Source organism: Geotrypetes seraphini, chromosome 3 (genome assembly GCF_902459505.1).
Source record: "Geotrypetes seraphini chromosome 3, aGeoSer1.1, whole genome shotgun sequence".
Taxonomy (NCBI): Eukaryota; Metazoa; Chordata; class Amphibia; order Gymnophiona; family Dermophiidae; genus Geotrypetes; species Geotrypetes seraphini.
The window spans coordinates 337,435,879-337,452,080 of NC_047086.1; the positions used below are offsets into that span (position 1 = coordinate 337,435,879).

General features: G+C 43.2%; 1 protein-coding gene across 5 annotated transcripts in view; it reads right to left on the reverse strand.

Annotated features, from left to right (window-relative positions):
• XPO1 (exportin 1) overlaps positions 1-15,357 on the reverse strand; it is a 555,220-nt gene extending 539,863 nt beyond the window's left edge. For 2 of the 5 annotated variants that reach the window (XM_033936440.1, XM_033936441.1), the window contains exons 1-2: positions 14,757-15,357; positions 1,094-1,225 (exon numbers count right to left, since the gene is read on the reverse strand). In XM_033936440.1, coding sequence (XP_033792331.1) covers positions 1,094-1,219 — 126 coding nt within the window. In that variant the 5' untranslated portion in view covers positions 1,220-1,225; positions 14,757-15,357. Of the gene's footprint in view, positions 1-1,093; positions 1,226-14,017; positions 14,122-14,681; positions 14,703-14,756 lie in introns of those variants that run through there. The other 3 variants (XM_033936437.1, XM_033936439.1, XM_033936438.1) reach the window with 3 other exon arrangements.
• Between the last annotated feature and the right edge of the window lie 845 nt (positions 15,358-16,202).

Consider the following 16,202-nt stretch of genomic DNA (forward strand, 5'->3'; position numbering starts at 1 on the left):
TTCTGTAAAAAATGTATTGCCTTAGATTACTCCGGAGCCTATCACCTCTTAACTTCATCCTATGCCCTCTCATTGCAGGGTTTCCTTTCAAATGAAAGAGACTCGACTCATGTGCATTTACATTATGTAGGTATTTAAACATCTCTATCATATCTCCCCTCTCCCGCCTTTCCTCCAAAGTATACAAATTGAAATCTTTAAGTCTGTCCCCATATGCCTTATGATGAAGACCACATACAATTTTGGTAGCCTTCCTCTGGACAACTCCATCCTTTTTATATCTTTTTGAAGGTGCGGCCTCCAGAATTGTATACAATATTCTAAATGAGGTCTCACCAAAGTTTTATACAGGGGCATCAATATCTCAATTTTCCTACTAGCCATACCTCTCCCTATGCAAAGGAAGAGGAAGAGATACCAGAGCATTGGGGGTGGGGGAGGAGAGAGATACCAGATCTGAAGGGAAGAAAGAAGAGAGATGCTAAAAACCACCTGAGGGAAGGAGAGATGGAAGGGAAGAAGACAGAGATGCCAGACCAATGGGGGGGGGGAAGGGAGAGACAGAGGCACAGAGAAGGCAGACAGTGGATGAAAGGAAGAGAATGATGAGATGAGGAAAGTAGAAACCAAACAACAAAGGTAGAAAAAAATTTCTATTTCTTTTCTTTTGCTTTAGGATAAAGTAGTATTGTAGCTGTGTTCAGTGTAAAACTATTCAAGGCTTGTGTGGATGGGATCAGATGGTTTGCGGGGACGGGGGACCACGCTCATGGCGACAGGGACAAATTTTTGCCCCATGTCATTCTCTACCTCAGAGAATGCCCTGATGCTAAAAGGAAGACTGAACCTTTTCCAGTCTCGGGGACAAGGAACAAACCTGAGAAAGAGAGGCAGTGATCTATCACCATTCACCACTGATTTCACCTCTAAACCCTTGCCTCCCAACAAATTCAATTAAATGTCAGATTTCCACCCAAAGAGTCGATTTTATATGCTTGAGAATCGATTTTGAAACAGATTTAAACTATCCAGACAAAACAGAAACAACACTAAAATTAAATGGACATTTTCATTTACACAATCCACATTTTACCTGTGCCCCTTCTCCATGGTACAGACAATTAACGACGTTGTCCAAAAGATTGATATCAAGCTTCTGGCTGAAATCCAGCAGCTGACGAGCTGCATGGTCTGCTAACATTGTCATAATTGCTGGCATAGATTACTGTAAAATAAAATGAACAAATGCAGTAAAAAAAAAAAAAAAAATTGGGTTGTGTGATTTAACAAATATTGATATACAATAAAGTCAACCATCAAATGTCAAATAAAGGCAAATCTAACGATACACTGACTAGAATCAAAATATGCATCCTCCTAACATTAGGGTACCCAGAACATGGCACCATAAACTTCACTCTCCAATAAACTGTTTTCCCAGCAGATAAAAGGGTGGGGGGGAACTAAAACTCTGATACCAGGAAGTTAACAGTCCTGATTATCTAAAGGATTTCCCCTGTGTTCCCAGAGGTAGAAGATTTGGCCCTATGTATCTCATACAAGTTCACAAATCCAGATGTTTTGAAAATTGCAATATCCATTCTACCTGAGAATCCAAACTCTGCAACCCAGTCCTTTTCCTATAAATGCATTTGCATCTATCTCTCTCTGCCTTCCTTCTCCCAGCCAGCGTCTTCCTCTCTATAAAGTCAGAAGGAGAGGGACCGGCAACCTAAGAGCAATGCATGCAGGAACATCAACACCTTCTCAGTGTCTTTACTGCTGCATTTAGGAAGCCAAGTACAGCAGAAAGAGGGTAAGTGGGAGGGAGAGAAAGTAGAAGGGGGAAAGAGAAGGGTGAATTGTAAAAGTGCTGCCTAAGAATCTGGAAAATCCAAACTGACCCAATCTCCGAGCAGCCCAGAGTTTTGGACTGTAATTTGAATTCTTGGAGACATCTAAAAAGTCTGTGTTATGGTATACTGTATATAATAATCTTGGAATATTAATTTCATTATAACATACAAAGTTGAAATTATGCTATACCTGTTGATTTCCTTTCCTTTAGTTGGACTGTACTCTCCTGAGCAAGTGGATGTTATACCATCCTACAAGCAGGAGGAGGAAGAGAAAACTAATCTTTTCCAGTGAACTCACTGGTATAACCTGCTGCTGCTTAGTGGAAAGCTCCAGCAACCATCTGCCAAACCAGATGCTTTCTGATAGGGCACACCCATGTCCTATCAACCACTGCAGCTTACGTAAGATGAGCCTCAACACTACACAGGACACAGTGCTCATAGTTTTATCACTTCATCTTACCAGTATTTACTTTTTCTGGGGTGTGAAAATGGGAGTACACAGGAGAAAAAGCAGAGCAGCCTAAGAACCCCAGATTGAAGTCTTCTGAGGAAACCTAAGAACCCCGGATTGAAGACTTCTGAGGATGATATAATCCAACTAAAGGAAAGGAAGTTAACAGGTATAGCAATTTCACCTTATTTGTCATCAGGGCATACCCTCCTGAACAAGGGGGATGTACCCAAGTAGACTCAGTGGGAGGAGGAAGACAAAGCCCACCTGAATGATGGCTCTGCCAAAGTTCGAATATATTTTGGCCAGCACATCCAACTTACATTGCTTCACGAATAAAGCAATGACCATGTCACCGCTCGACAGCTATCCTCCAAAGAAACTGCCTGGTAGGTTGCTCGAGCCTGAACAAAGTGAACCCTCAAGCCAGACAGCAGTTTTAATCCTGCAAATATAAGCAATTGCAATGGCTACCTCGATCTTCCTCACAATGGAGCCCTTGGATTCCACTTCCAATCTCAAAATAGATGTCAGAACCTTCTACTGCAGTCTCACAAGGCTGCCATGTGAAATCACAGCAACTATTTTAACGGCTGGAGCTGGCAAAGACAGGAGCGACTGGAGATCACTCCTGCCATGAAGAGGCCACTAGGCCCACAGAGAAGTTTAGGGTAGTGGGAGGAAGCGTGAGTTTGTTTCAGCCAAAAGTGCACTGACATCAGCCAAAACCAAAACATGGCCAAATCCAGAACCAAACATTCGGTCAGCCTCTAGCTCCAGTCTCAAATGACTGCCACAGAAGGTCTCAGCAATCATTTTGATGGCAGGTAAGAGTGACTGGGGATTACTTCTGCCCAAGTGAGGCCATTAGACAACCAGGGTTCCAAAATGAAGGCTGAGGGAAGGGCATCAGTGGTTTGGGGTGTGTTTGTTTTTTGTTTTTTTGGGGTTTTTATTTTTGGGGGGGAGGGAGCAGGTTTGGTTTCAGTTGAAAATGCACTTGCATTTTTGTCCAACATACAGCTGAATTGGTATTTCAGGCCTGATTTGGCACTAAAACTGAAGCAAATGGCAAAAACAAGTTGACCTCTACACTGATTGCTCCCACCATCCAAAATGAGCTGAAAGGTCAATAGCCTCCAACAGGGAACAACTGAAGTATGCCTGGGCATTGTGCTTGATGGCAACTAGAACCACAGAGAGGACCAACAGGTTCACTTCCACTGGCACCTCCAGAGAACTGCTTGGAACCTGGCATTTCCCTGCTTGTTGATGTGAAAGCAGACAATGCCACAGCAATGGTTTACAAGAAACCCTGCACTAAAAGGAGGAACTCCAGCAAGGCCAAGCACATAAACCAAATCTACAGCCCACTTGGCCAGACAAAGGGCTCCTACTGATGGAGACTACAATCCAATCTGTAGGGTTCAACAGAATTCCCTTGAAGTAGGTGACTGGAGCAGTCCCACCAGTCCAGACTATGTCTCATTTTGGCTGGCAATTGAAGTCCCAAGAAATCAGAGCCCATCGAGACAATAAGGCTTACAGAAGAAGCTGCATTTGTGCTCATGCTCAGGATACCACCTCTAGAACTGCCACAATGGAGCCCAAAAGCTGCATATAATACCAGACTCTGGGTGCTTGAAAATTGTTCAGTGGGCAGACAGCACTCTAAACAGGCTGCTTCAGCCTTGTCCGCCTGTGAATTCACTCTGCTGCTTTACTGATGACATCGGCCCGACACTGCTTAGGGAGGTATGTAGGGCTCGCTCACGGTCGGCAGGGTTCGGCTGCGGGGGCAGGTGCTTGCTCAAGGGTTCTGCTGCACAAGGGATGGGAGGGGAGGAAGGTAAGCTGGGCAAGGGTCCTGCTTCACGACGAATGGAAGGGAGGGGAGGAAAGATGCCGCACATGTGGGAGAGAAAAAGGAAAGAGGAAGAATTGGGGTGAAGGAGAGGATGGCAGAGATCATCATATACATACCCTGAAAATAAGACCTAGTAAGTTTATTGGGCCTAAAATTAATATAAGACACTGTTTTATTTTGGGGGAAACACGTTTAAAAAAAAAAAAATTTAAGATGAGACAATTGCGGACAATAAGACCAGTCCTAACCAAAACCAGCTTCACAATCTATCCTAATACCATACCTGGACTATTGTGGTATTACAGAAAAGGAATGCACGAGGCTTCAATTCTTACAAAACACAGCTGCAAAACTAATTCTCAAAAAGAACCAATATGAGAGGGCAAGTCCACTACTAGAAAAACTACACTGGCTTTTGATGAAAAGAAGAATCCAGTTCAAGATAGCCTGCATGGTCCACAAACTGATCTATGGAGAGAACTCAAAAGGGACTAACATCCGACATTAAAGTTCCACATTCCTTCTTCAACTCACACACTATGCAGCGCTACAAACTATCCTTCCCATCTCCTCAATAAGTAAATCAATGCTGCTGATAACCATGTAATTTAAGAACATGATCTAAATCTTATTGTAAACCACACAGATTTCTTGCAGAAAATTTGTGGTATAAGACACTGTATTGTATTGAATAAAACAGCCACAATTAAGAACATAAAAATAGCCTTACTGGAACAGACCATGGTCCATCTAGCTCAGGAGCCCGTCTTCAAGGTGGCCAATCCAGGTCACTAGTACCTGGCAAAATCTCAAATAGTAGCAACATTCCATGCAACTGATCCAGGGTAAGCGGTAGCTTCCCCCATGTCTTTCTCCATAGCAGACTATGGACTTTTCCTCCAGGAAATTATCCAAACATGTCTTAAACCAGCTACGTTAATCACTCTTACCACAACCTCTGGCAATACGCTGCAGTACTTAACTAATCTCTGTGTGAAAAAATATTTCCTCCTATTGGTTTTAAAAGTATTTCCTTGTAACTTCATCATGTATCCCCTAGTCTTTGTAATTTTTGATGGAGTAAAAAAAATTGATCCACTTGTATCTGTTCTACACCACTTAGGATTTTGTAGATTTCAATATCTCCCCTCAGCCATCTCTTTTCCAAGCTGAAGAGCCCTAACATTTTAGTTTCTCTCATATGAGTGGAGTTTCATTCCCTTTATTATCTTGGTCACTCTTTATTTCTTGAGATAAGCCAACCAGAATTGAACGCAATACTCAAGGTGAGGTTGCACCAAGGAACGATAGAGGCATTATAGCATTCTTAGTCTTGTTAACCATTCATTTTTAAATAATTGCTAGCATGGTTTGCTTTTTTTTGTTGTTGTTTTTAGTTGCCACCGCACATTGGGCAGGTTTCAGTGTACTGTATACAATGACACCCAGATCTTTTTCTTGGGTGCTGGGTGCTATCCCACAAGGTGGACCCAAGCATCTGGTAACTATGATTTGGGTTATTCTTCTCAATGTGCATCACTTTGCATTTTTCCACATTAAATTTCATCTGCCATTTGGACACCCAGTCTTCTAAATTCCTAAAGTCTGCCTGCAATTTTTCACAATCTGCATGAATTTTAACAACTTTGAACAGTTTAGTATCATCCGCAAATTATCCCCACCAGATTTTAGCACCAGCCACAGCAGTAACAGCTCTAACGCTCATAGAATTCCTATGAGCGTCGGAGCTGTTATTGCCACAGCCAGCACTAAAAACCACACTAAGGTTTTGTAAAAGGGAGGGGTTAATCACCTCGCTCGTCAGGTTAAATAGCACCGGTCCCAGTACAGATCCCTGCAGCAGTTTACTATTTATACTCCTCTATAGAGAAAGATGGCCATTAAATCCTACCCTCCGTTTTCTATTCAATAAATTCCTAATCCACAACAGAACATTGCCTCCTTTCCCATGACTTTTTAATTTTCTCAGGAACCTCTCATGAGGAATTTTGTCAAAAGTTTTCTGAAAATCTAAATACACTACATCAACTGGCTCACCTTTATCCACATGTTTATTCATACCTTCAAAGAAGCAAGCAAATTGGTGAGGCAAGATCTCCCCTGACTGAACCCATGCTGACTCTGATCCATTAAATCATGTTTGTCTATGCATTCCACAATTTTTTTTTTATAATTGTTTCCACTATTTTACCTGCCACTGAAGTCAGGCTTACCGATCTGTAATTTCCCGGATCTCCCCTGGAACCCTTTTAAAAAATTGACATAAAATTGGCCATCCTCCAATCTTCAGGCACTACAGACAATTTTGAAGACAGGTTACATATCCCTATCAAGCAACTTGGCCTATCAATATGCATGAAAAATAAAACAGCCATAGCAACAGGCCAACTTGGCATCTATGCGCTTCAGATTTCAGAGCCAGACTCAAGGTGGCACTGTCACTACTCAACACCTATCATGCCCTCCCCCTTTTATTCCTCCCAAATCTAACTGATGTAAACTTGCTGTCCTTACAGCTCCACTTGTTGTATACCATCTTGAACTGAAAAGGTATGACAGGATATAAATAAAGCTATTATTATTACTACTACCTGTTTGGCACACTTTCGGTGCAACACAGCTTATACAAATGCAATGTTTGACTGGACAGCATCATACTTGGCATCCTGCTTCCATTTTTGGCCAGAGCCAACCCTCTGGGTTTGGTAAAGCTGTGTGAAAAACTCAGCCAAATTCCACTTTGCTCATAGCAGCACCTCAACTCCAGGAAAAAAAATCCCTAAAGGGAAACAGGGAAGTAAGAAGGAAGGGACCCAGACTTCACCAAGTATTCCCTTAATTTCTCCTTTTTCCGGTGTTCCATGCTAAGAAGAAATTAGCTCTACTGTAATCAGTGACATATCAAGGGCAGGGTGGTGGGTGCAGTCCATCCCAGATGTAGGCAGTATGGAGGTGCTTTGAGCAGTAGAGGAAACAGTCTACAGGTGTGCGGCTGTTGGCTTTGCTGGTCCCCTGCTCCTTCCAACATCCATTTCCTGTTTTAGGACAGGGACTGGCACAGCCAAGTCATGCAACTGTAGACTATGGTTCTGCGACTGCTCAATGCACCCCCATACTGGAGGGAGAGAGGAAGGTACACCACATTAACAGATGGTTCAGGAGCCTGTCTAACCAAATCAGTTCAGAAGCTGCATGATGTGTTAGCTGAAGACAGAGAAATATTGATGGACTCGTACTTCAGTGTCTTTATAGGGAAAAGCATGCAGGACTTAAGAACTCTGTCTCCATTCATTGACCAATGAAAACAATCCACAGGTTCTAGGCTGGTCTCATGAGAACACTAAGGAAAGGGACATCGAGGGTAACTCTCAAAATTCAAAAATAGCGCAAAGTTAAGTACCCTAGGGATGCTTAGGCATCCCTAGGTTACGTGAAAACAATCTCATTTTTTAAGAGGACATGGCAGGGGTGAGCATTTCTACACTAACCAGTTAGAAAGTCTACATTACCTTGTACTAACTGGTTATCACACAGAAAACACAGGAGCTCTTACTGCCTAACGAATGGGTGGTGGTAGGTGCTAGAGAATGACACGGTGGTTGTTACCCGCGGCTAGCCACGGGTAACCCGCCGAAACGGGGAGAAAAAAAATTGCTACAGGGACAAGGCCATTCACCGCCCCATTGAGCCGTGAATGGTCTTAGTCTCTGCAGTGAAGCCAGCAAGGATCGTGCAGTCCAGTATCTCCACCCGATCACCGTATCCCATGTCCTGCCATCTCTCTCCCTCCACTTCACCTTAGGTGCCTGCTGAGTCCAACTTTAATTCTTCTCCCAGCCGCATGCTTTCAATAGGCCGTGCGTGCGCAGCTGCTTGAATATCCTCCTCTGACACAACCAGTAACAGGAAGTTGGGTCAGAGAAGATTCAACAGCTCAAGCAGCTGCACACGTTGTTTATCAAAAGCGTGCGGCTGGGAAAAGAATTAAAGTCGGACTCAGCAGGCACCTAAGGTAAGGTGAGGTGGAGGGAGGGAGATGGCAGGACGCAGCAATCGGGCGGGAGGGAGCTTCTGGACCACGCGATCCATGATCGCGCACGTTCACTCACAATAGGAAGGAGAGAGTGGACAATAGTCGTGGGGACGGGCACAATGGTCGTGGGGCAGGGACAGTGGTCACGGTGATGAGGCGGTGACAGGGATGGTGGTAGCAGGGACAGGGTGGTGATGGGGACAAATTTTTTCCTCGTGTCATTCTCTAGTAGGTGCTCCTCTGTTAATTTTTTAAAATGGCAACATTAGTGCATGGCCTTTAATGCAAAGATAAATTGAGGGTTATAAAGGAAAGGTAAAAATGTCCTTACAATTTGAGAAACATAAATTTTTACCTCATCTACTTGTTAAAAATTTTTGACATTTGGATTTTTTTCTCGCAGGGCTAGCCTACTGGTCATGACCCGACCTCTTCTCCTCTTTTTCTCTCTTTCCCCGCCTTGATTAAACAAATGGTTTTCTATCCTGTTTTTAATGGCTTTTCTTTTTTAGCTTCTTTGTCCACTGCTATGATCATTCAACTTGTAATGGTAGTATATCAAGCTTGTAATAAACTATAAACAGGCTGGTTCTAATTCAAAACACTAAAGGAGCTACTACCAGCTGACCAAAAAAACACAGCAGATGAAACCAGGAGTAGAGGACAGACCATCCATCTGTCTGCGGAGATAGAGAATACTGAAGTTTCAGTAACCAGACCACATATACCAGTATATGACAGAGCTCAGCTTTGTTCTCTCTATCTCCACCTGCTGGAAGGTGGACTTAACCCACTCGTCTCTAGATTCATGGGCTGCTAAGGAATTGACTTCAGTATTAGACATCTTAATTAAAATAGTAAAAGTCGCCAAATATTTGAGTGTAAGTTCTCTATTATATGTACAATCCTCACTTTACAAGCAAATAGCCATTAATACACCTATTTTTCAAAGAAAATTTCTGTTTAGCCTTACGGAAACAATGCCAGAAAAACTAAGTAAAGGTAGACAAAAACCTTGTGCTGGTCTGCCCCAAAACTTAGAACCCAAAGTTGCATTAAGTTTATTGCCATCAATCAGTTGTCTGCTCTTAGGACAGACAAAGAAGTAGAACGAAAGTTAAAATGATATAAAGCAGGCTTATCTAACCTGGTCCAACAAGTGCTTACAGTAGGATTCTTGCTTCTCTGCCACAACTTAGTCTAAAACATGAGCCATGCGGTGCTAGAAGTTCAGGTTGATCTCAGTTTCAAGTCTTGCAAAACCTAAGACAAAGCGAACCTTCCAGCACCATGTGGCTCAAGCTTACATTTAGCCTTTTATCTGCCATCATGTTTCTATGTTTCTATTATGGAATCTCGGAGAGAGAAAGAGATAATGGTTACTGCGGATGGGCAGACTAGATGGGCTATTTGGCCTTTATCTGCCATCATGTTTCTATGTTTGTTTCACATTTCTATGTCAAGTCATGATGGGGAAGCAGAATGCCCAGTTTCTTCTGCAGCTGAAGCCAAGCAAGCAAGAGAAGGGGGGGGAGGGGGGCTAGTGGTGAGAGTTACATGAACGAGAGAGGCTGTGTGAAAACTAGGGACAGGAAGATGCACCATCATATTTTGCTACATATTTTGTCAAAAAGTGGCAAAATATGAAATGTGTTTTGATCCGCCAAGCTTCAAAATATAAAATGTGGGCCCCTGACAGTAAAAGGTTACATTAGAGATTTCTATTCCGCCAATGCCTTGCGGTTCAAGGTGGATTACTAAAGAATTACAAAAAAGGTATTAAATGAAGAAGATATCTGGTAATTTCTAGAGGAGATAAAGAGTAAATGAGGTTGCTTTGGGGAATCGGAAGGTATTGAGGAGTGGTATTGGGAAGGAGCATGCTCTAACCCAAAGTCGAAATTCTGCCACATAAAGCACAGTTACTTACCATAACAGGTTATCCAGGGACAGCAGGCAGATAATTCTCACGAATGGGTGACGTCACTGACGGAGCCCTGGTACGGACCACTTTAAAAGTGCATCGTCACTTTAAGTCTTTAGAACGTTTGCGATAGCCTGAACCGCGCATGCGCGAGTGCCTTCCTGCCCGACGTAGGGCGCGCAGTCCCTCAGTTAAGATAAGCCAGCTAAGAAGCCAACCCGGGGAGGTGGGTGGGATGTGAGAATATCTGCCTGCTGTTCCTGGATAACACCTGTTACGGTAAGTAACTGTGCTTTATCCCAGAACAAGGCAGCATATTCTCACGAATGGGTGACCTCTAAGCTAACAGAGATGGGATGGTGGGAGTGTTGGCCTAAGAAAATACATTTTGTAATATAGATTGGCCGAAGTGCCCATTCCATCTGGAGAAAGATTCCAGACAACAGTGAGAAGTGAATGTATGAACTGAGGACCAGATGGCAGCTTTACAGATTTCCTCAATGGAAGTAGATTTAAGGAAAGCCACAGAAGCTGCCATAGCTCTAACTTTGTGGGCTGTGACATGACTCTCCAGTGCCAGTCCAGTCTGAGCATAGCAGAACGAAATGCTGGCAGCCAGACAGTTGGAAATCGTTCCCTTGGATACAGGATGCTCCAACTTTTGTTTGGATCAAAAAAAAGATGAAAAGTTGGGGAGATGTTTGTTGTGGCTTTGTCCAGTCAATGTAGTAGGCCAAAGCCAGCTTACAGTCCAAAGTATGCAAAGCAGTTTCTCCAGCATGAGAATGAGGTTTAGGACAAAACACTGGTAAACAATTGACTGATTGAGATGAAATTCAGTGACAACTTTTGGAAGAAACTTTGGATGTGTACACAGAACCACCTTGTCATGATGAAAAACTGTGAAAGGTAGATCTGCTACTAATGCTTGTAACTCACTGACCCTCCTGGCAGAGGCGAGGGCAATAAGGAAGACCACTTTCCAGGTAAGAAACTTGAGATGAGCTGTGACCATTGGTTCAAATGGTGGCTTCATCAAACTGGAAAGAATCACATTAAGGTCCCAGACGACAGGTAGAGGCTTGAGAAGTGGTTTAACATTGAAAAGCCCCTTCATGAACCTGGATACCAAAGGATGAGCAGCAAGTGGTTTTCCCTTGACTGGTATGTGAAAAGCAGTAAAAGCACTGAGATGGACTCTGATAGATGTAGACTTGAGACCAGTCAGACAGATGAAGAAGATAATCCAACACCAATTCCACTGCCAAGGATGTTGGATCGTGATGATGAAGACGACACAGGAAGAAAATTTAGTCCACTTTTGTTGGTAGCATTGCCGAGTGGCTGGTTTTCTGGATGCATCAAGAATTTGACGAACAGGCTGAAAAAGACGTAAGACAGATGAATTCAGCCCGAGAGAAACCAAGCTGTCAGGTGTAGAGATTGTAGATTGGGATGTAGAAGCGATTCTTGATTCTGAGTGAGCAGAGTAGGAAATATTGGAAGAGGCATGGGGTCCCTGGAGCTGAGTTGAAGGAGAAGGGAGAACCAATGTTGTCTGGGCCACCGTGGAGCAATGAGAATCATAGTGGCTGCTTCCCTCTTGACCTCGAATAAGGTTCGCAACATGAGAGGAAGTGGAGGGAATGCATATAGAAACGTCCAATCCAGGAGAAAGGCATCTGCTGCCAGACAGAGAGGAGAGTAAAGTCTGGAACAAAACTGGGACAGGTTGTGATTGTGAAGAGCCACAAACAAGTCCACTTGAGGAGTTCCCCACTGAGCAAAGATGGACTGGAAAGTTGCAGAGTCGAGAGTCCATTCATGAGGTTGAAGAATTCTGCTGAGGTTGTCTGCTAGGGAATTCTTCTCCCCTTGAATGTAGACCGCCTTCAAAAACAGATTGAGAGCTGTCGCCCAAGTCCAGATTTTCTGGGCTTCCTGACACAACAGGAATGAGCCCGTGCCTCCTTACTTGTTTATGTAGTACATTGCTACTTGATTTTCCGTGCAAAGGAGGAGGACTTGAGGGCAAAGAAGATGATGAAAAGCCTTGAGGGCATAAAAACATCACTGAGTTCTAAGAAACTGATGTGAAATTTCCGCTCCCTGGCGATCCAAAACCCATGAGTCTGCAGATCGTCCATATGAGCCCTCCAGGCATAAGGGATGCGTCTGTTGTGATGATCTTGTGATGAGGGGGTAAATGAAAAAGAAGACCTCTGGATAGATTTGAGGAGGTCATCTACCACTGAAGCGACCACAGAAGAGATGATGTCGCAGATGTATGTTGTGAGAAACAATCCGTCGCTTGAGACCACTGGGAAGCCAGAGTCCACTGAGGAGTGCGAAGATGCAGTCTTGCCAGTGGTGTGACATGGACAGTTGAAGCCAAGTGGCCTAGAAGAACCATCATGTGTGGTGGAAGTAGGTAAGTGAGCATTGGAGAAGTGTGGGGGTATCCTACCTTGATGCATGCAGTGGTCATCTGGTCACCTTTGAGACATTTAAGACTATTCTAAAACAGGTTTAAATCCAAACGTCTAAGTTCCATCCACGACGTCTTGCCAAATGTTTGACTATTGCTGCAAGACGTCCAAGTCTAACCCACCCTTATGAACGCCCAAAGCCCACCCCTAACATACCTCCACCAAGCCCATCTCAAGCTCTGGAAATACAAAGCCTGGAACACCTCTCTAGATGTCCACAAAGGCAGTTTCGATTATCAGCACTTGGGACATCCTGGCGATTATGAAATCCAAGTGCCAATTTAAGATGCTTTTTGGATGTTTATTTTTATTGTGAGCCCCATAATGTTTAGATCACACTAAAATTTTAATCAGTCAAGATTACTTAGAATACAGGTTTCATCTGAACCCTGTGAATTTAGCAACACATCTTTTGCATTCCTTGCTAAAGAAGTTACCAGTTGAAAATAACTATCATACTGTATCTACTATTACTACTCCTCCTTAAACAGATAGATTTCTCAAGATCATTTTTCTCACCAGCAGTTTGAATTCACACACTTGCTAAGAGAAGTTCAGGTACAAATGCTTGTAATCCTTACCAGTACATGAGACGGAATTACATGTGCCTGTAGACTGCAGGCAAGTCTATAGGAAATACTCCTGAATATAAAATTGAGAGTAGCAGCAACCTTTTACTAGATAACCTACCTAATCCTGAAACTAAGTACACAAATGGCAGCTATCCTATCAGTGCCAGATATATTAAACTGATTTTCCCACGGTAATCCTAAGAACATCCGATAACAAACACAGCCTACAAATAAGGAATAGGGCTCCAATAGCAAAAAGGCTGAATACCCATCTAAATTCGTATTAAAGGAAATTAGTTAAGTATATTTGGAAACAGTTGAGAGAATTTAACTACATGAAATAGAAAACTTATAATTCAAAAGCTGCTTCATAAGAAAAAAAATTTCTCAAAGGATGAGGTCCCCTTTCAGAAAATAACTACAGTATTCCACATATGTAAATATCTTCTTTTTAATAGTGATATAATTCACATCAACGAGTTAACTATTAATTCACTCTCCCCAGCTCAAGGGCTACATAAAGATTTTTGGGGTTTTTTTACACAAGTCCCTTACAGACAGGATCAGAGGTACTGTATATCTTACACATAGAAACACGTGACATGTGCAGATAAGGCGTCCCTTCAAAACACAAACTAGAAGTGAGTGAAATCAGCACCCTGTACTTTCCCAATCCTAACGGAGTTACATTGTGTGTACCACGGCGGAAAGCTCTAAAAGTTGCAGAAAAAGCGCATAAGCCTTTTTTTAATGTGTGGATAGATGCTGTAAGGGAGGTTTCTAAAACCAGACGCTTACCCCAAAGTTACAAAACCTACTACTACTTTAATGTTTAAACCCATACGCTTCCACATTCCACACGGTTAGGGGGCGTGACAAGCCTACGAGTAAGAATTTAGATTTTCTAACCAAACCCTCCACCCCTTTTCTAGGTACTTGCAGCACGGCCACCACAGTCCCTCCCCTTTCGTTGCTTTCTAGCATCACACGTGATCCGCGCGGACCTTTCAATGCTGCTATACGCCAGATATTTCTGGAAATTTCCACTCCTAATAAACTCGCTTAAGAGAGGGGGTTGGGGGAGGCGTATATGGAAGAGATAACCCCTCGCATCACTAGACAACCCTAGTCTCTAGTTCTGACTTTTGCCTCTTTCCCACCATAAGAAGGCTACGGCAGAAAGATAGCTGGCGAGACAGAAGGGACCGAGTTTCGGAGCCTGTGAATAACGGGGGAAGGGGGGGCTACCAGTGCCTCCCCCACGCATACTAGAATTATTGGTATCAACTTTTTCATTCAATAGGAGGCTGCACAGCCTAACACAAGGCCTCACTCATTCCCCATCCACAGAGCTCAGGCCTTTTTCCTCCCCACCCTCACATTATTTTCTAAAATAATAATCCTATCCGTTACACACACGCACCGCCACCACCTCTCATACGGGAATATTCTATTTACTTACCGAAATAGAACTGTTTCTTCCTTAGTATTTAATAAGTTTTCGATCACAAAAAAATATTTTAAAAAAAATTCTTACCGGTAGAATGCTATTTTATTGTTATTTTGAAATTATGCAAACTTTAAATCGAGGGTGTAGGATGTTTTTCTTCTCCCTTATAAATCTGGGCCCAGGCGCTATAAACAAAACGCAAAATAAGGGCCAAATACGATTAACCAATGTGACTCCGGCTGGTCAGCTATAGGCAGGATAAAGTCCAACCTAAAGATCCTTTCAATAGCAATCGAGGGCAACCAAGCTCAACACCCTCGCCGTTCCAGCAGTACTAATTTCAGATCAGTCGAGCGTCCTGGGGCATTTTATGGGTTAAACTTTCCTTGGCCGTGAATTTTCCACCAAATTACATGCAGCGCAGCGGTTTGGGAGACTGAAAGAAGCGCTTCTTCTCCTCTAGTGCAACAAACTCGTAACCGGTTGAAACCGGTTCAGACTGGGAGATTCCATCTCGGTTTAGTTTTCAGCCCATGGCGCCGCGGAGCGTTTGGAGTTGGGCCTCACCCATTCTCGGCTGCCATTGGACAGCGTGCTCTGCGCGACGCTCCCAGTTGGCCTTCTATTGGTCGCGGCTGCTGCCTGTTTTTTTCAATCCTTCCACGCGCCTACGTTGCGGCACTGCCTCTTTCCAGCGGCGATTTGCGGACACAGGGTTGAAAAGTGCCGCCCAGAGTTTAGCGGATTGGTTCTAGTAGCTTTTACGTCTGCTATGATTCTGCACACCTTAGAAATAAGGAAGGTTAAGTTAAGTTCCTCCTCACTAATGTTTACTAGCGAGGGAAGGGCCTGCAGTCCAGTCTTTTATCTTGCGGTCAACGTTTAGGCTTCAGTAGGGCACAAAGAGTTTTAGGTGGGGGAGCAGTGGTCACAGTTAGAGACGATAATATTATAAAACAATAAGGTGCCTTTGGTTGCTGCTGTTCTACTGTTCACTTTGTTCTCTCTGTGCTTGAGCTAAGGGACTGGTTTGGTTGTATGTTCTGGTTAGTGGTTGCATGTGGATTTTTTTTTTCTGTTTTCTTTAAGCGTATGTGTTTTGATTCGACTTGGATGTGGGGGACAGAAGTAGATCAGCGTTGACTTTATACGTGACAGGACTTTTGAAATTCATGGCATGGTATACTGTATTGCTGGGGTACGACCGTAGCGGTTTATGTATTTTTGCAGTGAAATGGTGTGATGGCCGTTTTTGTTGGGGGGGGGGGGGGGTTAACTGTCTCTTAAGACGTACTGAAAGGAATGAGGTGCTTTTTGGAGGCTATTGTTTTTGTTATTTTGGCAACACTTTTCCAAAATAAAAATTTGAGAGGAGCAGACACTTTTGGAATTGTGCAAGAGTTGAAAATAGTGGGGGGTTTCTCCATAGTAGATACTTTAATGAAGGCTATTCTTATTTCTGTATTTCGAAAACTTGATTTATAGTTTCTGAGTTTGTTCTGCTTTTGTCCTATTAATTCGCTACTGAGACTT